The sequence below is a fragment of the Aythya ferina genome, assembly GCF_964211825.1.
Source record: "Aythya ferina genome assembly, chromosome: 3".
NCBI classification, from domain to species: domain Eukaryota; kingdom Metazoa; phylum Chordata; class Aves; order Anseriformes; family Anatidae; genus Aythya; species Aythya ferina.
Genome location: NC_140298.1, coordinates 82905408 through 82927296, shown reverse-complemented (window position 1 = coordinate 82927296; position 21889 = coordinate 82905408). Strand labels below are relative to the sequence as shown.

Genomic DNA, 21889 nt, shown 5'->3' with positions numbered 1-21889 from the left:
CCCCCTGACTGTATAACAGCCTTCAGATACAGTTAGGGAATATAAAGCATCATAGTTCATGAGCAAACTTAAGTATCGTCATCATCATCACTACCTGTGCTTCTATGAAATGGAAGAACATGAAGGAGAGTCGCTGTGCAATGGAGGCACTGTTGCAGCTGCTGTCACACTTGTCGAGGAGACACTTCTCCTGAGGAGAACATTTCTGCCGTTCCCAGGCACTAGGAACTAAATCCCTTCATTTTGTTTTGTCTTGTTTTGCTTTAATAGGACTTGCATATTAATTTACTTTGAAGGGGTTGATTTTTTAAGCCACATTACAAAAAGCACCTGCACAGAGTCCATTATTTATTAACTGACTTCATGTGCTCTTGTGCCCTGGCTCAAACTTGACTTGCAAACACACTGTACTCCTGCTGCACTATTATGATAAAAAGCTTCCACAAGAATAAAGCCCAACAATTGCACTAACAGCAACTCTACCCTGCAGTATTTATTTTAAACATTGCTCACTGGGAGAGCTGCGTGAGATAAACATCCATTGCCAGGGCAGCAAGCTCGGCTGTGTTATTGCAGCATTGTTTCCTCCCTTGCAGACCATCTTGGGGCTAGATTCTGCTTTCAGTGACACAAGTCCAAAACTAGGGGTGCAGCCCTGAAAAGAAAATATTACATTAGCTTTTCCTTGGGTGTTTCAAAAGCACAGTTAATGACCCTCAGGGCAGGAGCACTGCTTCAGGTTTGGACTGAAGTTTTGGGATCTTGCTGAAATCAGCTTTCCTGTTGACCTGGCCGTAAATGTGCTCCTGGTCATTTGGGCAGGCCCGATGTGACGCTAGTGATAACAATGCCTGCTTCCTTGGGGGCTATGGAAACCAAGGTGTGTGCCATGCTAATCTGAGAAGTCTTTGAGGCCCGTGTTTGTTCTCTGAAATCTTTCTTGACTGAGAGCACAAGTCAAGAAAGTCTCAAATGGCAAATGGGGAAAAACAGGCACCATCTCGGCTGCAGCTTGTTAAAATCATGTGCAATTAAGCCATGGTGCATCTGCATAGCAAGTGAAGGCCGGGGCCAGGAGAAATACAGGTATTTCAAAACACAAACACACACTTGCAAGACAATTCCCTGAATTTAAAAATACAGTATTCATTTAAAACTGGCAATGCATAGAAAACGTGAGGTTAAGAAAATCAAGAAGTTGTTGGAATCTGCAAAGGATCTCTTGTGGTTGGACAGTCTGGGTTGGGAAGGAGGTTTTGGTTTGTTTCTCATATTCAGCCTTCAACATCTGTTGCTTGGAGTCCAAATCCTTGAATGTATTTTAAAAGCTTAGATTTCTTATCCTCAGTGTGCCTTTCTTACTGTAAAGAATAAGTGGGCCCCTTCGCCTATATAAAGTAAACAGTTTTAACATGTTTATGTTATTCATCTCTAAATCTGGTCTGTGGTCTGGACCAGACCAGTTGCCATTGTCTGCTCTGCAGAGAGACGAGGCATCGGGGTTACAGCGCTGCTTCCAGCGCTCACCGCCCACCACGGCCAGGCGATGCCTGGGGACAGAAGCACTGAAACCAAGCACAGTTGTATTTTCAGTGCTCATGTCTCCTGCTCTGCACTACATCTGCCTGTTCTGCTGGCTCAGGTGGCAGCAGTGTTGGGGATGTGTCTGTTTGTGATCTAAAGGTCCCATCAGGCTCTTCTGGACAAACTGCAGAGAGGTTCTTGTTCTTCCCCTCTTCTCCGCTGGGCCACTTTTGGAACAAATTCAGCCACTTTATTTTGAGTCCTTCCTGTCTGATGTTTTGCAGGGATAAAGGAGAGCCTGTGCAGCACCATTAGGTAAATGGCACACTCTTCATAGGGCAGAGCTTGCAATCTGAGCTCTTTTTATAAATTATTTTTTTCCTTTTATTTTCTTTCCTTTTTTTGGGGGGGATTCTAGCCAAAGAGCTAGTTGCAATCCAGATTTGCACAGCTGGCATTCGTAAATGTTGCATTTTTCCATGATTCCTCCTTTGCTTCCAAATTACATTAAGTAGATAGATTTTTTAATGAACCAAAGATATGCTAAATATATTTATTGCCATTTATCAAAGCACTCATGCAGCAAGCTGATGAGTGCTCAAAAACAGGCCGTGAGCAATAAAAGCCATTTCTGCATTACAAAAGAATTCACAGGCAGGTGAGCATCTGTTTAGTTACTTTTTTGATTCAGGGGTGCTCTGTGTTTATATCATCAACCCCTAGGCAAGATAAAAGGAGCATTTCTGTTGCTCTGTTATGGATTAATTATGTTTGATGAAATGTGATCCAACTGCTTGTTCACACTCAATTTCACGCCATCATAAGGACGTTTTGTAGGTGCAACAAATGAGTATTGCATCATGCTCCAGAACAGCACATGCTGTTTCTCCAGTGGTGTTTGCAGGAGCACCTCCAGGCAGCTACTAGCACAGGGGACTCATTTGACACACATCTTTGTCTTGAGTTACCTTTGCTTTATATCAGAAAAGTGACACGAGGATGAATTTTTCTCAGTAGGGAAAGGTATCTGTGGAGCCCATGAGAAATCTCAATCTGGCTGCTACGTGGAGGGCGAGGAACACAATGAGGGCTCTGTGCTGCATCCAGTGAGTGTTTGCAAAGAGGCTTGCTGGGGCCACAAGAAGTCTCAGCCTCACAGAAACAGCCTTGCCATGCCTTGCACAGGGAGCAGTGAGTGCAGGCAAATGGCATGAGTGCAGTGTGGAAGTAGATCACCAATGCGTCACTGAAGCTAGGTGTGGCCCTGAAAATTTGTTTAACATAAAGAAAACACAGAGAAATTCTTCTAGTCAGGGCCGGGCCCACATATAACCACTCACTAAATGGCACAGAATTAACTGAAATAGTTGCAGAGCATCTCATTTGCAGGTTCTCTGTTCAAAACACTTGGGGGGAGGGCAAAAATAGGGGTCCTTTCTTATAAAGAAGTGTCACCTCCTTCATGGATCACCACTGTATGGTGGAACATACCAAAATGCAGAAACCAGGAGAGCCAAACTCCTGGAGTATCAGACATAAGAGCAAGTGCCGGGTCCTGCACCTGGGACGGGGAAACCCTGGCTGCATGTACAGACTGGGCGATGAGACGCTGGAGAGCAGCCTAGAAGAGAGGGATCTGGGGGTCGTGGTAGACAGCAAGTTGAATATGAGCCAGCAGTGTGCCCTGGCAGCCAGGAGGGCCAATCGTATCCTGGGGTGCATCAAGCACGGCATCGCTAGTAGGTCAAGGGAGGTGATTGTCCCGCTCTACTCTGCGCTGGTGCGGCCTCACCTCGAGTACTGTGTGCAGTTCTGGGCACCACAGTATAAAAAGGACATGAAACTGTTGGAAAGTGTCCAGAGGAGGGCTACGAAGATGGTGAAAGGCCTGGAGGGGAAGACGTACGAGGAACGGCTGAGGTCACTGGGCCTGTTCAGCCTGGAGAAGAGGAGGCTGAGGGGAGACCTCATCGCAGTCTACAACTTCCTCGTAAGGGGTTGTCAAGAGGCAGGAGACCTTTTCTCCATTAACACTAGTGACAGGACCCACGGGAACGGGGTTAAGCTGAGGCAGGGGAAATTTAGGCTGGACGTCAGGAGGGGGTTCTTCACAGAGAGGGTGGTTGCACACTGGAACAGGCTCCCCAGGGAAGTGGTCACTGCACCGAGCCTGTCTGAATTTAAGAAGAGATTGGACTGTGCACTTAGTCACATGGTCTGAACTTTTCGGTAGACCTGTGCGGTGTCAAGAGTTGGACTTGATGATCCTTAAGGGTCCCTTCCAACTCAGGATATTCTATGATTCTATGATTCTATGACTTATTTTCCAAAATAAGGCTGTAAATGTGGAACTCTTGGAGTCAGATGGAGCATATGCAAGAGAGTTGTCTTGCTTAAGAACTGTAGGGCACCTTCAGCCTTTCTGAAACAGAGCAGGTGGCCAGAACCCTGATGCTTCCCTCAGTGACTCAATGAAAATTCAGATTTCGGTGTCAGATGATCTGCTCCTTTTGCATCATTAGGATCAAAAGCTAAATACCACTCATGCATGGACAACTTGCTTCCATGTTTTCCTATATATCCATGGAGGTCTTTGCAAGCATAAGCCCAGGGTTTTGGCACTGGGTGACCTCACCAATAAGCTGGTGAAAGAGAGATGTAGCGCATTAATACAGGAATGCAGTGTGCTCTGGAACTAATCCTCTCCATCCAACAAATATCAGAGGGGCTCCAACAAGTCCAGGGCCCGGAAGGAACTCACTCAGCACTAACACAGACTGGATCCAAAGGGCATCTGTTTCTCAGGCTTGAATTTGTTCTAGCAGAAAAAATATAAGAGCAAAACAGGACCTCCCAGTGGTTTCTTTACAAATCTCAGGTATCTCTTCACATATAACACAGGAGTCCTGCATGCAGTTCAAGGGAAGAGATCCATGCAGATCACAGGGATTTTTTTTTTTTTACCATGGAATGGGGAACACTTTTATTGAGAGAGGGATGTTGAATTCATGCATTTGGATTGAGTCTATGGCATTGGTGCCTTGTTCAAAAGAGCTTTTTCTTCCTCCTCTGTCAGTCCTTAGAACACATTTCCGTACAACTGCAAAGTTGTTTAGGCAGCTGGCCAACAAATGTCAGGATAATCTGCTGGTGCAAATTGCATCAGCTCCGCTGACATCCCTGACGTTCATGCTGAGAGTGCGGAAATCAGTGAAAGTACTTTACACGTAGGACTGAGGGGCATTTTTTTTTGACAGAAGCCATCCTCAAAACCTGCATGAAGTCCATAGGTATTTATCCCTTTGTGGACCCATGGCAGAAAATGATGTGTTACTGCATGTCCCTGAGCAGCAGGCAGCTTTGTGCAGCTCTCTGTAACCAGAGGCTGAACTCTCAGAGCAGTTCTCTTGGAGGCCATCACAGGATCCTCTTCTGGGAGACTTCTCAGAGCTGCTGGGATGCCCTGACCCTGAACACTGAAAGACCACCCAGCACACACAGAGCTGTGGATACCACACTCCCAGCAGGGATCAGTGCCTGCATCTGGAGGAATGGGGCTTGGCATAAAAAAAAAATGACACATATATCCATCTAGATAGACATAAAATCTAAATATATATATATAGAATCATAGAATCATAGAATCATAGAATATCCTGAGTTGGAAGGGACCCTTAAGGATCATCAAGTCCAACTCTTGACACCGCACAGGTCTACCCAAAAGTTCAGACCATGTGCCTAAGTTCACAGTCCAATCTCTTCTTAAATTCAGACAGGCTCGGTGCAGTGACCACTTCCCTGGGGAGCCTGTTCCAGTGTGCAACCACCCTCTCTGTGAAGAACCCCCTCCTGACGTCCAGCCTAAATTTCCCCTGCCTCAGCTTAACCCCGTTCCCGCGGGTCCTGTCACTAGTGTTAATGGAGAAAAGGTCTCCTGCCTCTTGACAACCCCTTACGAGGAAGTTGTAGACTGTGATGAGGTCTCCCCTCAGCCTCCTCTTCTCCAGGCTGAACAGGCCCAGTGACCTCAGTCGTTCCTCGTACGTCTTCCCCTCCAGGCCTTTCACCATCTTCGTAGCCCTCCTCTGGACACTTTCCAACAGTTTCATGTCCTTTTTATACTGTGGTGCCCAGAACTGCACACAGTATATATAGTTTTGTGATGGACAAATAAATGCATAATGGGCTCATGGGGGAGGATTTAGAACTTAAGGAAACCTTGCTTTTCTGCATCTCTCTTATAGTCCCATCAAAGCACAGCTCCTGTAAGTACGTGGTAGTAGGACTAGCAGTACTATGGTATTGATTAAGACCTGTTAAAGAGTGGAATAAGTTAAATCTGAGACGTGTGGGACCAGAGTTTGAGCACCCATGTGATCCTAGGGTGGGGAAAGATGGCAAGCCACCAAGATGCCCTTGGGTTCCTAGTTTAACACTAATGAAATTCCTCCCATAGGAGGGACTGTGATTTCATGTCCCCTGGCGTGTGCCCCTCGCTAAGAAGGAGCAGTGACCATGCTTTCTGGCAAGCCCTGCTGAGATGCACCATCTCATTGCAGTGGCAGCTCTCTGTGTGGGGCTGTCAGCCCCATGAGGAACAAAATTCACATGGGGACAGCAGTGAAAACAAGCCCCTGTTGAGGACAAATCATAGAAGCAAATATTTACTGATTAAATCCTAATTCGGATCGACAGATGCCTGTTCCTAGTTTAAATCTGGGCAGATTTGACGTACTGAGTATATCAGAGTTAAATTTATATCAGCTTGAATGGATGCTTTAAAACTGAGCTAATTTTTACCTAAAATGGAACATATGTTTCAACACGCTTAGACTTACACATTTAACCAATGTGAGAGACAGGCTCCTCAGAAAATCAACAGAAGGAAATATTCTCCCCACTTATGGGGGCTTTCAGAGCCCTGCTATCTGACCTGCCATTTGGAGCAGCCCTCCTTTCCTCAGTGGATACTGAGGGGGCTTAGGGCGATCAGGAAGCTAAATTAGAATTTGCGATGGCTTTCCCATGTGAAAACTGCCTGTTGTGTCTATATTTTGTTGTGAGTTGTTGACGTCATCCAAATGCAAAATTTTATACCTGTGTTGGGGACAGTAGGGAAGGTGGAAGAATGATGAAAATTCAAGGGTTTGCAAGAAAAGTGAAATCTGTGGAGGTGATGAAGGAACCAAGTCCCTTTTTCAACCTATCACTCTCCTAATGCAATCTTACGTGGCAGTCTTTCTTTAGGCATTTTATCAGATTAAGCAAGCCAAAACACAGACCTGGAACATTTTCTGAAAGCCCAGAGAATCATGTTGAAAGCAAACATAGTCCACTGGACTTTGCCACTGTGATTCATAGATTAATTGGCTACCTGAGGTAAAGAATGATTCATTAGCATGGTTAAATGCAGAACATTTTCTATGTCTTTCTCTTCAGTCACTAAATGCATCTGTAAGAAACCTAGAAAAAGCTGTTTTCACATATGACACTGAACAGCCCAGGTACTTGATCCCAGAGGTCATATCTCCTGTCACCCATTTGAGCCAGACCACATAGGACTGTTTTTTCTCTGCAACAAAATGCTCCTGGACCTACTCTTGGTCATCAAATGCCCTACCAGAAACTGGAAAACCTTATGGGAAAGAGAACTGTCAGTATGGAAATTCTGTCAGTGGATTTAGTTTTTTGTCCTTCTGCTTTCTAAGCCATATGGCCTAACACTAACATGGAAAGCACTGGTAAAAGATAGGGACGACTAGAATTCACATCAATATTTCTGCCATTAGAACAATATTTCAGGCTTCTACAAAACGTGGTTATTGTATTAGTTTATAGTGCACATAAATTTGATGTTAACAGGCATTCATGCTCGGCAATGCCTTGCATGACAGTTGTTTGCAATGCTTTATTTTCGAGCTTCTACAGTTTGCAGAGCAGCTCTGGCCTGGCCTTAAGTTTCATATAAATGAGCAGCATCAATTTTACACTGTTCTGTGGTTTACTCTGGAAAAGGAGATAGTGGTGGGGATTAAATTAAGTGCTCAAAATACACAAGTGCTTAAATGCTTTCTTGGATCTGAACCAGAAAAATAAGCCTGGGAAATGGGCATGTTTCACTGCAAATCACTACAGAAAGTCTTATTTTTGCTAATTAAAAATGATCTTGGATTCTTTATTTTAAGACAAGACTCCTAGTACTTTGCATTTGTGCTGAATCATCACTGGATGCATGCATACATGTGGTTTGAATATGACACTTCTGGCATTTATCTGGCTCATTATTCCCGGGCTATTCAAATGGTGCCTTGTGTGGCCTTTATTTCACACACTGTCTGCACTAAGCTGCAGCAGAAAGACAAGGCACAACAAAATGAAGAATAAAGAAAGGATTGTGAATTGCCCACTCGTCCTATCGCCTTGTCCTGGACAAGGTTTATCTGGAGCCACTTGTTAGCAAGTCACTTCACTCAGGAATCAGTTTGTGTTTTCATGGTGTGATTAGTAGAAGTGAAACGCGACCCAGTTTAAGATATTTTTGGATAGTTGGATGCTGAGTGGTAGGATTTCAACTTGTAGGAGATGTCCTCTAAAGTATCAGCCAAATAGGTTACTCTTATCTAACTTGATAGGATCTACAGATTTGGGAGGCTTTTTTAAGTGTAAAAAATAAGACAAAGATGTTTTTGCAGTGATGAGACATGGAAATGCCAGCAAGAGTTTTCTCCCTAATTATTTCGGAGCTCCATTTTGCAAGAAGCAGAGTAGCCTTGTTCAACACCGAGACTTCCTATGCCTCCGTAATGACAGGGCTCCAACCTGCCCGTGCTGAGCACAAAATCTGGCCCTGGGAGGACTATCTGGAAAGGTGGATGGCTCCCTGGCTTTTGGCATGCTCTGCCAGACTTAAACAGTGATTGGAGCCAATATTCTGATCTTGGTGCTCTGATTATACAGATACATCTCTGCTAATGGCTGTATGCTAATAAGCCTATTGACACAAAGGAACTACTTGACTTAAGAGGAGTGGCTTCAGTGCTTAAAATTAGCTATACTTATGAAATACCTTTTCAATTCAGATTAGTTAGTAGCTTCTGGCTAAAATGAAGTGCTCTACTTCAAGAAGACCCACTTTAAAAAATCACATAATGAGTATTGTTGTGATACTAACCAGTAATTGAACCTAACAATCCCTGTTTGTTCCACAGGGGCATTTTCTTCAGCAAAGTGGTTCATTGTCAAGTGGATCTCGCATACCATCTTGTATTTGCTTTCATATGCTAATCGAGGCTACCTATCATGAGCCGAATTTGCCCTTCTCATGTTGTAGGTCAAGTGTTACATTTAAGCATTCGGTAAATAATAGTGGCCTTTGATAATCATATCAAAGATAATGAAGGATTTTATAGTAATTTTCCTTGAGCATGTTCTTGCAGGGAAGAGCACTGTGACAATGAGATCTGTGAAAAAGTTTATAGGACATATGTCGAGTTTCATAACACCAGCTTACTTTTGGAGAGAGGGCTTGGAGGAATTTTTTTTAGAGGAAACCTGATTTTTGACCAGCTTCATGCAAAAACTAGAACTGTTAGAGGACTTCAAGTGCAAAGACAGCATTTCATTTCACTTGTAGAGATCATCAAACTAAAACAAGCCTTTTAAAGTATCAATATATATATATATATTGGAAAGTTAAAAACATGCAATCATGTAGCTTACTGGCACTGCTGGGGAAGGTGGAGATTGGCAGCCAAAGTGCGGAGGGGTTGGCCAGGTAGGAAAGTCATTGCATGAAGTTAGGTGATGTTTTTTTGCTTAGGCACTTGAGTTCCCGTGTCACACTGAGCTCTGGGAGGAAAACCAGGAAGATTTTCTTAGAGAGAAGGGGGACACAAAGAGGCACCCATTTTCTGTTGCCTTCAAAAATCAACTCCAAGCATAGAAAATTGTGCTCTTATGAATGAAGTTGAACTGAAAGACACCTTGTGGTGGGTGGGTGAAACCCCCTCCTTGCCACCTCCTGCCAGCACAAACCAAAGCAAAGCTTGAGCAGCAGCGAACAGTGAGGGACTTAAATGGATCTAAAAAAAATGGATGACAGCAGTCCTCTCACTAAATAAATTGCTGTTTTACAAGGCTATTTACCCTTTCCAGTTGGAACTTTCTGGAGTATGTGCACAAATCTCTATTTTGCAAGAGTAAAGGCTTACATTGCCCCTAGTTGCAGTGTCCCAACAGCTCTTTTCTGTTGTGCACCCCCTCGAGGCCCCACATGGGCCCTTGATACTGGAAAAACAGGTTCATTTACCCCACTCCAAATGAGTAGTTTCTCATCTCCATACTTTTTAGAAGTGAAATATGTTATAATCAGAACTAATTCATGCACGATTTCCTCGTGGATTAGAGCCTCTGGCTTCCGCAGTCATTCCTCGGCAAATGCCTGAGAGGATTATCCTAGATTCAATATTCTGAACAAATAAACACCTACAAACAGCAATACACACTGCAGGTTTTAATTAAAAGGCCATTTTGAATGACAATATGTGATTTATGTAGTCAAGCATGTTCTCCCTTGAAGGCCTGTTTTCATTTTTCCCTTTTTCTCTCTCTTCTTTCCCTTCTGCTTGCCCTGAAAGTTGTTCTGTCTTGATGGATGAGTGCCTACACAACAGCGGATGAGAGACAGAGACAGTGGCTGTGAAATCCATTTGCAAACAGAATTGTCATCTTGTGTATCAGTTTAAATCAGCTTCTGTTAGGGGACCTGAAAAGAGGTGAAGATTAATATATTATTATCTATCTACACTAATGATGAGTGCTTCTGATATTGCTTCTGATATACTTGCTGCTGAGTGCTGTTGTTGGGCAAGATGGACCCCAAATCACCTTCACTAAGACAATTCTGTTACTCCTACATCTTTATACTTCTCTCAGTTCTTGCCCAGCAATCATTCATGTGGGAATCACCGATACAAGAAAACTTCTTGTTCGTGTCCATTCTTTCAACATGAAAGTAGGTGGACAGTAATTGAAGGTCACTGCAAATAGACTTAAGAATATATTGAACTATTGAAAAAGAGGTTTTGGGGGAAGGATGCCTGGGGAAAATCAGAAATGATGCACATCTCACTGCCCTCCTCTTCAAATGGCCCAGACAAGAGTGGAAGGAGGCAGTGCATTGGTCTCACAAATGAGGCCTCTTCCCCCAAAACCTTCCTGTGGCTTGAACATGAACTGGAGGAGTCATAAGTGAAGGGTGAATTCCCTGTCCTGCCGTGAGGCTTCTTAGAAGAGGCACATGCAAGTGTTCGGCCTGACTGCTAGTGATGCAAATAGTTTGAACTGTGGATAACTATTTTTATGTACTTTACTGCATCCTTGGAGATAAAAGGATGAAATCCCACTTGTCTTAACATGTGTTACTTCAGGGAGTCAGCCTAAAGGGTTAACCATTAGAAACAAAAATGTAGTATACCAGAAAAGAAAAAAAAAAAACGTAAGCATTGCCACACCACATCAGCTCCTTTTGGATCATCCGTGGTGTCAGGCATCTTGCAACCAGAGTTGTAAAGCTGCTCAGAGAGGAGCAATAATCAAACTTTCAAGCACCTCAAAAGCCATAGGGTGAGGTACTTGTTGTCAGATAGAGCCAGAGGCATGAGGTCAGCTGAGGCTTCTGCCGAGCCCCTTATCTCTCAGCAGTAGAAGCCTTGAGCTCCTTTTCATGTGCACACATACAACCTGAGATCTGACTTAACCCTCTGCAAGCAAGCAAACCCTCTGCTGGCCACTCACCTGCTCTCTGAAGTAATGCAGGCTTGCATTCTCTCCATATCCATCAGTTACTAACTTTGAGTAGCCACTTCACTCTCACATCTCTCTGGCAGTGCCAGAGAGACAAATGGCTTTTATTAAATGGAGGCATTGATTTTTAAGGCCGGTTGGGATTGTTTGCTTTGGCCTCTGGCAAAAAAACTGTGGGCAGAATTTCAGTCCAGAAACCAAGTACTTGAAAAATCTGGTGTGTGTGTGCGATAAGCCTGGAAAAAAAAACGTGGCCTCGGTGAAGCCATGTCCTTTGCATTCCTTCTTCTTGTGGCAGCTTTGCAGTTGCTTGCTTGCATCCTTTCTCAGGTTTATTAATTTGTTATGTGTTCTTAGAGGGTCTGCCTGCATTGCTGGTGGGATAATCCCTTCCTCGTCTTCCCTTGGACCTCTTGTTGCTAACAACCCAGTCCTCTCCTTTCGAAGACTTACATACTACGTACTTTTACCTACTTCTTTCCTAAGCCATAAACCCACTTAATCTCTTCCCAGAGTTTGTACCTCAGCAACTTGAATTCTTTCAACTATTCTAACAGCAGCTTCTAAATCTCACCACAAGGAACTTGCTCTCACACAATACAGGTACAGGAAAGGAAAAAAATGCTGAGCAGCAAATGAATAGCAAGAGAATCTAATATTTCATTAATGAGAGCTGCTGAGCAGCTTCCAATTTGCTTCTGCCTCCTGGCAGGAATGAGGTCAAAACAAGGACATTTTTCATTCATGTACCTTACTTGAATGTTGAGTACCCTCAAGCTCACAGTATTTCTCAGATGTTCTCAGATGTTTCTGCTTCTGTGATATGTCTGTGATTTATTGTTATTATTGTTATTGTTATTGTTATTATTATTATTATTATTATTTTATTTACTGCATAGATAGAATAAAGAAGAGATCACACGAGGGTTTGAGGTACCTCTTTCCTTAAGACCCAAATATAAAGCTCATTAAATTGCCCATTTTGGCTCAAAGAAAAAGGCCACCCAATCTGTTACCCTGTCTCCAACAGTAGCCAGTAGCAGATGTTGAGAGAAAAGACATGAGGGAAAGCACATGTTGCATGCACAGCGTGTCCTTCTGGCTAGTTAACGGACTTCAAGAAAAATGTTGAGATTTTTTTCTATTGTTGTTTAATAGTCCTTGATGGATCCTTTTCCACACATACAGAGAAATAATGTTTTAACATCCAACGTTTCATCATTTTATCTCATTACTGCTTTTCACATCTGAAGCATCCTGTGAAGGTGAGCTCTAGAGTTGAAATATGCATTGGCTGAAGAAGTACATCCTCCCATCTAACAAATGTCCCTGCTAAAACCACTTAGCTTCTCTTGGTTTGTGTCTTGTTAAATGCAATGAATCACTCAGTTGCTGATTCATTGAATTTTTTAACTGTGCTGTGCTATTTCTTTTATTTGGTTGTATATATCTATTAAGCTTCTAATCAGGTAACTTAAGCATTCTCCATACTGTCACTACAGCAGTTACCCTTACTGTCCTGTTAATTTACTTACAGAGATCATGCTGATTCTAATACCGTTCCCTTTTTGAAACAAAATATTATGGTAGAGTCTTTGATCTTCCATTCCTACAACAATACTGGATTTGAAATGGTATAGTCAATATTCATAGAATTATAGAATCACAGAATGGTTTGGGCTGGAAGGGACCTTAAAGACTATCTAGTTCCAGGGACACCTCCCACCAGACCAGGTTGCCCAAAGCCCCATCCAGCCTGGCCTTGAACACCTCCAGGGATGGGGCATCCACAGCTTCTCTGAGCAGCCTGTGCCAGTGACTCACCACCCTCAGAGTAAAGAATTTCTTCTTCATATCTAATCTAAATCTACCCTCTTTCAGTTTAAAGCCATTGCTGGTTGTCCTATCACTATATTCCCTGAAACAGAGTCCCTCCCCAGCTTTCCTGAAGGCCCCCCTTAAGTATTGGAGAGCAATATTACAGAGCATCTTTGGGAGAGTTACATCTTGAACTACTTCGGCTCCTTATTCCTTTAGTGTCCCCTTGACTTTGTTTAGAGGTGAATGTCACTCTCCTGGCCAAGTGTTTGTTGGTATACCTGAATCCTCTGCTCTTCCTTATCTGGGCAAGGTATTTCAGTGCATCGAGTTTCTGTAATACTTACTCAAACAGTTGACCACTTTCTGATCCAGAGCAAAATTTTCTTTCAATTAACTACATCTGTGTATGCAGTGGGTGGCTTTTCTTCTCCAGATTTTGCCATAATAAAAGATGGTTCAGCTGTACAATTTCTCTTAACTGCTGTCAACACACGATTCCCTACACATCAGTAAGGGTGAGTGCTACCTGCAGCCACTGCCCGAACAGATCCAGTGGGTGTTAAAATTAGCACAGGGTCTGATGCTGAGCCCTTAGCCTCATTTCTTACCCCCACCTGAATTGGAAGGCACCAGCTCTTCCCCCATGCATTCCATGAACAGCAGCCAAGGGCTGCCAAAGCAGACACCGTAAACTATCGCGTGTGTGCAGTGTGGCTGCTCCTGCAGTGCTTCTGCAATAATATTAGATTACACAGCAGACAGAGAGGCGGTTGCAGTGGTGGCAGGACATTATTTGGACCCTGTTTTCAAGGTTGGGCTGTTTTCCCCTGTAAAATGTAGCTGCTTAGGTTGGTGGAGGTGGAGCACCTAGTTCTCCTTGCAGTGACTTTGGGAGCATGCAGGTTAAATTTCCGCAGGACAGCGTGCACAGGGTAGCAGCAGTCATTGTGAATGGGAGCCTGAGCCTAGTTCCTGGCTTCCCAAGAGAAAGCCACATCCCTTCTGTACCTACAGCAGCTGCTGCTTTTTGGCAATGGTACAGATAATAAAAACAATCCCAGAGAGGTGCTAAAAGCAAAGAATCGATCGTTATCACTGCCTCAGCTTGGGAACAGGGATAAACATAATGTAATAAGTGTCAGATTTCTACAACTGCTATTTCTTTGGGGGGAAAAATCCTTTCCACTCTTAGCCAGGCAAGCAGAGGTCAGGGGCATGCCAGAGGAAGCAGATACCATTAGCAGACATAAAGAACAGACCTGGTACGTTGGCGAGGTCTGTCTGGACTACATAGCTGGTTGAAATAATAGCAGCTAAACACTACTCTGGCTGATGCAGATGCTCAAGTATTTGGGTTTGTTAACAGGAAAACACTGTGTTTCAACCCCTTAGACAAATCAGATTTATCCTGAAAGGGCCAGTCTGTCCTTGCAAAAGTGTGTGGTATTGGAGATGTTGCAGTGTCATATATTTCAGCCACATGCTGTCCCCAGGAACAGGACTAGCTGGCCTGACACTGAAGAATACCTCCTGAAGCCAGTTTTACTTCTTCTTTTCTTTTTCTTTTACTTTCCTTTTTCCATCCTGTGTAGAGACAACACAGAATATGTCTAAAGCATTTATTTAGTGGAAAGTCTGCCTTGTTAGCAGCAAGTGTATTAAATTTGCTGTGATCCAAGTCAGATAAAAAGAGACCTCTCTACAGCTATTTGTGTGTGATGACTGCGTGCCACTGGGCTATGTGCAACAGCATCAGGCTGGCACGCACTGCGGTCTTGACTCTCACTCCTACTTCTGGACTAACATCACCACATTGCCAGGTCTCCCAGTGTGGGAGGGAACCTCATTATAAAGAAAAAAAGAGGAAACAAAAACAACAAAGAAAGAAACAAAGAAACAAAGAAACAAAAACCCTGGGTCAGCTCCAAAAACTATTGTTGAATTTGAGTCTGTGGTGCAAAGAGATCTAGAGCTGAGATTGCTTGAATCTGCTCTGTTGACTCAAGAGCAGTCAAGTGGATTTTTTTTTTTCTCCCATTTCAGTCAGTCCTTTATAGTCTCCTTCCACAGGATTTTTTCTTTCTTACCCTTACCAGTACAGTCACACAGGAACCCTATATGCCCCCGAAGGGATAATGCAACATGACAGATGGCCATACAGGGTCCAGTTTTACAGTGTAACTTCACTGCCCAGTGCACGCGTCCTGAGGAACCTCCCATCTGTTATCTTGCATGAACACTTATCTTGCTGAAACAGTATCACACAGGACTGATCTATAATGCCCAAGGGCCTGAAGACGCAGTTCATCCACATGCACTTCTTTGCTAATGTGCTGGTTGTCTGCTAGCCCACGACCTCTCCACAGAGCAACTTCTTGCTAATTAATTGTGTTTATGAATTAGAGGAGATGTGTTGGTTGGTTTCTTTGTCCTAATAACCAGGAATAGTGTAGAAATGTGGGGTCTTTTTTTTTTTTTTTCTTGCTCTTGTTGTCAAGGTGGCTACCCAGCCAGTTCTACGTGACCAAATTTGCTTTTGTGGACTAGAAACACCAGCACTGAGGTCACCTGTGGTGTGGTGTGACATGAAGGAGCCAAAACTCAAGACCTCTGTCTTCATTTATCCCTCAGAGATCCCATTAATATGTAGCAGAGAGCTGGAACAGCAGACATGCCTTGGCACGGTGGGTTGATTTATAAGGTGGCATAAACAGCCAGCACTGCTCAGAGGCCCAGGAGTACTTTGGTTTGCTGCCTCAGCCCCATCAGCATTATGTCACTGGAGAGTTATTCAGCTGGCACTCCCTTTCATCTGCAGATGTGCTGTCAAGGCTCACCTCCCGCAGGCCTTTCACATTTCCCGGGTTAGGTCCGTGCTGGAAGGGGACGATCGATGTCCTGGTGCTGGCACTGCTCAGGGTGGGCCTCAGGGGGCTGGGCCCACTCACACTTCCCCAAAACCGCCATATCCTGCCAGGCAGCTCCATCTGAACCCACCTGAATGTACAGCAAGGAAAGCCATCCTTTTCAAGATATTTTATACTTTTTCTTCCATTTCAGTGTCTTGGCTGGTCCTGAGTGAAATTTTCCCTGGCGGGATCAGAGGACGGGCCATGGCTTTGACATCCAGCATGAACTGGGGAATAAACCTCCTCATCTCCTTGACGTTTTTGACTGTCACTGGTAAGATTTCTCTGTGTCCTCCTGAGCTGACATTCTCTTCATGTCCATGACAAATCTCTCCTATGCAAACAGCACTGCTAAAATTGCAGCCACGGTGTCCCAGGGGCTACATGCAGAGACCCGCTCAGGTGCCATTTGTTGGTATCACTTCACTGCCTCCTCTACACCTTACCGAGTCTGTGCTACCAATTCTGCCTCTCCCGTGGACCCTACAGCAGTGCAGTCGTGATTAGTGGAAGCCCCTTCTCCCCTTCACCCCCCTGTGGTGTGTGTGGCTAGACTGGCAAGCAGCTCTGGACTGCTTGGCTTCCTTATACCTTGTGTGCTTGCCATGCATCTGTGCCAGGGCTTCTAAGGGTGCAGGGAGAGGAAGGGATCATGACAGGGACTAATGCTGTCAGAGCACCTGGAGGATCAGCCCTGTGGGCTGGGAACCCCAACATTTAAAAACAACATTTCATTACTAAGTTGAAAATACACAATATTTAGGATTTAGTCCTGCTCCTTCTGAAGTCAGTGGAAGTTCTGCCGGTTCAGATCCATCACAGCTTTTTGGATCAGAGTTTTGTTTCCCCCCCCCCTCTGGGGGAAAGGTAAAAATGTTTTGTGTTTTAATTTGAGAAAGCAGACTACCATGGAATAATTTATAAACTAAAGATAAACAGGGAAAAAGGTTAAATGCCAGCTTTGAAATTCATGGATTGGCAAATAGTGTTTTCTAGTTTTGCAAATTTCGGTTTTCAATGTAACTCTGAAGAAAATGTGATGAAAGTCAAAATAGATAAGGGCACTGAATTTCCAGGTTTTCTTTAGCTCTGTGTTACTCAGCAACAGAGGCAGAGGCAGACAAGCAATTGTTATCAGACCCACAAGGTGATTTCACCCTGGTATGTATATTTTGCAATGGATTATTTAATACTGTGATCTATGACTAAAATAGGCTTCATATTGGCATTTTTTGAGAGAAAGATAATTTCTTTCTTGATAAAAATTAGGACAAAATATGCCAGGTCAAATTCACCGTGTCTACTCTAGTAATTTAGCTAGATCCATGGTCCCCCTCAGAAGCAAATCTTTCAGCTGTCCCCACTCACCACACTTTGGTTTGCATCGCAGAGCAGCCCTGAACTGCTTTTGGACAAAATCAATCTGGAAAATGAACCGTGAATTCTCTCCAGTTGCCAACACTTGTTCAGTCCTTGGGTCAGACCAGAGCTAAGGAAACATCCCCAGAAAAAGACAGTGCACACCTGGTGTCCTTAGCATCAGCTGTTTGACCTGAAGGTCCCCTCCTGTCATGCAGCATTGCTTGTTAATGTACACCTAGCTGTTGCTCTGGTCTCAGTTACAATGAATGCAAATCCACAGTAACTCCGCTGGCTTAGCTCGATCTAATCTGGATTTATGAAAGTGTAACTTCAAGCTAATATAAGTTCCTAGTCTGTAGCAGAAAGGCAGAATTGGAAATTCTGTCTTCAAGCAAATTTAGGTGGTAGTTATTGTGGTCAGCAGGTACAAGATGTGGAAGACACTGACTAGAAGAGCAGCTTCAGCTGCATTTTTTAGCGCATGGCACAACTGGAGAATGTCTCAATTTTTTGGCGTAGTTTTAGCAGGGGAGAAAACTAAGGGAGCTGAAGCAGCCTACACACACTGGACTGTCCAAGTACGTGACAGTGGCAGCCGAGTCCATCCCTTCAGGCTGAGGACCTGTCTGCCCCCATAGACCCAAAAACCCACGAGTAATGGCTGGCCCCATTAGGTGTTAAGTCTTCGGCCACTTTCTGATGCAGAACCCACTGCTTGCAGTGGAAATCCTGGGAACTGACAGGCCTGGAGGATTAACTGGAGACGACTGCTGCAGTGTGAAAAAATGCTCTTTTTGCTCCATGAAAGAATTTGCAACAAAACCAGACACGGGTGGAATTTCAAGGCGCTTGTGACCCCTGGTGCCCTCACATGAAACAGCAACAATGGCTGCTCAGTTTTCATCCAAAGTGACAGCAAACAAAATAAATCAATGGGTTTATGCTAAATGGGTCAGTGTGGGCTCCTCAGTTTTCTTTCATAAGGACTATTAGAAAAAGCAAAAGAATTTTTCAAATTATACCCTGGCACAAATAAAAGGGACAAGAGAGGGCCCAACTTCTTTCTAACTTCCCCTGTGATTTAGGGGCTGTGTCCTAAACAATTATGGCAGCAGGAAAAAAAAATAATTGAAAATTAAATATTTTTTTTTTCTTCCTTTATAGAGCTTATTGGCTTGTCCTGGGTGTGTTTCATTTACACAGTAATGAGCCTAGCATCTCTGGCTTTTGTTATTGTGTTTATACCAGAGACAAAAGGATGCTCTTTGGAGCAAATATCCATGGAACTGGCTAAAGAGTAAGTACCAAGCATGTCTGTGTCCTTGTGGTGTCAGGGAGACAAAGCCTCTCAGTGCTGTGCACTAACAGGAAAACAAGTTAGTATTTTGGGTAAAATCACGTTCTCCCAAGGCTCAAGCTTACACACGCTGATCTCTGTGGCCAAACATTTTACTGTTACTGAAGGACCAGCCCCAAAGTGATGGTGGTTTCCAGCATCACTACTGAGTGCTTGACTCCACAGCACGTTTGCTGACTGGCATTCCTAGAGGGAAGGGGATGCTGCTCTCCTCTTTGGGCTGTGTGTCTCAGCTTGTGGGCAGGAAAAGGGAAGGAGAGAGACCGTATGTCCAGTACTTCAAGACACCATGTGAGTTTTGACAGCTGTTTTAGATGGGGAGTTTTTTGTGTGTTTACTGAGCCCTGTGGCTCTGGACAGTAAGAGTCCTTCCAGTGTGTTTTGTGTCCCCACCTCTCCAAATGAAAAGGGTACCAGCAGTGAGAGGGTGGTGGCGATGGGTGCCGGGTGCCTCTCCACACGACCCACTCTGGCTATTTTTGTGTGACCTGACTCCACTCGTTTATGTTCAACAGCAGCAGCACTCGCCACCTCCAAATGCAGGTGTCACCAACCCTAAATTAACCAGCAATTTTTATTATCTGTGTGGTGCTGCCCTCATCCTTTCCAGTTGCTTTTAACCATTAAAATACATTAAGACAAGATGACACATCCCTGCTGTTTAAAACGCAGCACTCTCCTATACGCCCTGCTTTTTTGGACTAGCCTCAGAAGTCTCCAGCACAAAAAGCTAGAGAAACTACAAGTTAAAAGGGGGGCCGGCCCGGCTCCTCAGGGAACCCCCCCATACCCCAGGGCCGCCCCCCCGGAGCAGGCCCGGAGCCGGGGCCTTTCCTGGCCGGGCCTCCCGGCGGCGTCGCCCCGGGGCCGGAGCAAAGGCGGCAGCGCCGCCTGGCGGGCGGGCGGCCCGGAGCCAGGGCCTGGGGGCCGTGGCTGCTGTGGGGTTTTGATGTGGGGTTTTGTGGGCTTTGGAGGGCTGCTGTCCTGACCGACAGCCGAGCCCGAGGCGGTGGGCGAACGCTCTGCCCCCTGCACTAAGTGTTAATTTGTAATTTGTCTCGATTTTTCCTTTTCTTCTCCAGGAAATACGCGAAGACCCCGCTGTGCTGGGTGGGCCAGCGCAGGGAGAAGCTGGTGCCGGTGGAAGTTGCCAAGGGAGAGAAAGAGCAGTTCTACTAGGCTGGGGCAGCCAGGGCGGCCCTCAACAAAAGACTGATCCCAGACAAAAAAAAAATAATAAATGCTGACACTATGATGGGGTACATGGTATCTTCGCTATATGCAGGATAATCTCTTTCATTTCTTAGTAAAGCTTCTGTCGGTGGCAGTTTACAGCCAACATTAAAGATTGTTGTAGTTTATAACACAGCAGAATGTCGGGCTCTGTCTGTTTTGAACCAGAATCCCTCCCTTGAGGTTCCTCACCCCTGGCACACAGCAGGTGAACAGAAACCAGAATGCTGTGCACAATTCTTGTTGTCTGTACTCAGCAAGAGCTCGGAGGTGCAAAGAGCTGCTGAGATGCCACGGAGAAGGAAGAGCCTGTCTGTCTTTCAGGAGGAGGCTGCCAAAGACTGGTCAGTTTAGCCTAAAGAAAAAGGGGCTGAAAAAGGTTGACAGCTCTGTGCATACATGAAGGAAGTCAACACCGTGGAGCAGAAATGGACAGCTGTGGAGTGTAAAGGGTGATGGCAGTGCAGAACAACTGGGTATGGACAGTTTATGAATGAATTTGGGCTTGAGCTTAGCAGGACTTGAAAAAGAATCTTAATCATCAGAACCCAGTGACAATATAGCGTATAAGAGGAATTTGAGTTTCCTGGGATGTTTACGGCCAGGACTTAGTGACCTCAGGAATACTCCTCAGAAACCAAACAGTCAACCTGTTTAAATGTGAGGGAATGTGAATCATCAGCTATTCTAGGTTGAGGTTGGCCCTACAGAAGCTGAGATGGGATTTCTTTGGCTTCCAGCCCCATGAAAGTTGGAAGCTGGAGAGGCCAGGGTTGATGCCAAAAGTTTTTTATTTATCAACACAGGGCACACTAGACTTTGACTTTCAGTTCATAAAGTGAGAATTGTGTGGTTCAGAGCAGCGCAAAGGGATTTCTGAAACTGTCATTGCTGAGAAACATAACTTACATCACTTTATTTCTCGGTTATTGCTCAGCAAATATACCCTGAATTACACAACCATCAAAAACTTGTATGTTTTTGGTTTTTTTTTTTTTTTTTTTTTTTTTCCTAAAAGGTTAATAAATTGTGGGAGAATGACCAGTATATAAATATTTATTAGCAGATAAATAAATGGCCCAAGAACCTGCAGAAACTTTGAAAGCATGCTGTCTCTGTAGCCACACAGCAGCATTTCTTCCAGTGTTTAATTGAGGAATCCAGACTGACACAGTCAGCTGGAGTGCGGATACTACTTTGGACTGAGCACATGATCCCACTTTATTTGCTGTCTCATAGCATTAAAACCACCTGACTGAGTCCTGCACCAAAGGAACTTACTGATCTAAGTAAAGTTTTACTACTGACCAGATTGGATTATCTCCTAACATTGTCACCCTTCTAGACACTGACTGTAAATTTAGAGGAGCACATTTATTTGTACAACGAGCTTGTGTTCAAAATCTGGAAAGAAACTATTGAAGTCAAGGACAAGATTTACTAGAAATCATGGGAAATTTAGCAACCTTGGCACGGCAGACACCTTCAGCTACCTCCTGGCTGAATTTGTGCCACAACTTTCCAACATCATAAGCTTTTAGGGAACCAGTATCAAATGTTCAGTACTTTTGGTATAAAGATCAGGCAAATGGTCATCACAAGGCAGGATTTTAAACTAAGCAGACCCCATGCCATCTAAAGGAAGAAAAACTCTGGAAGAAGATCCTCCGCCTAATTGCTAGGTGACTGGTTGGATTATGGCTGCCTTATTTTTTTCTATCATGATCCAAGAGCTACCAGTCCTCACAACATCCTCATGGGTGCCACAAGACCAGGCTGCTTTCAGGAATGTGTACAATAGCACATAAGGCTCAGCAAGATACAGATCAGGGTATATACAACATCTCAAACATTAAGTGAAATCTTCTGATAAGGGTAC

At 44.3% G+C, this 21889-nt stretch overlaps 1 protein-coding gene across 1 annotated transcript in view; it reads left to right on the top strand.

The window, feature by feature from the left end:
* Window positions 1–20145, top strand: part of SLC2A12 (solute carrier family 2 member 12) — a 28990-nt gene extending 8845 nt beyond the window's left edge. Inside the window, exons 3-5 of the mRNA XM_084513351.1 lie at window positions 16210–16332; window positions 18585–18717; window positions 19860–20145. Of these exons, the coding sequence (XP_084369477.1) occupies window positions 16210–16332; window positions 18585–18717; window positions 19860–19956 (353 nt within the window). The 3' untranslated portion in view covers window positions 19957–20145. The remainder of the gene's footprint in view (window positions 1–16209; window positions 16333–18584; window positions 18718–19859) is intronic.
* The last annotated feature ends 1744 nt before the right edge of the window (window positions 20146–21889 follow it).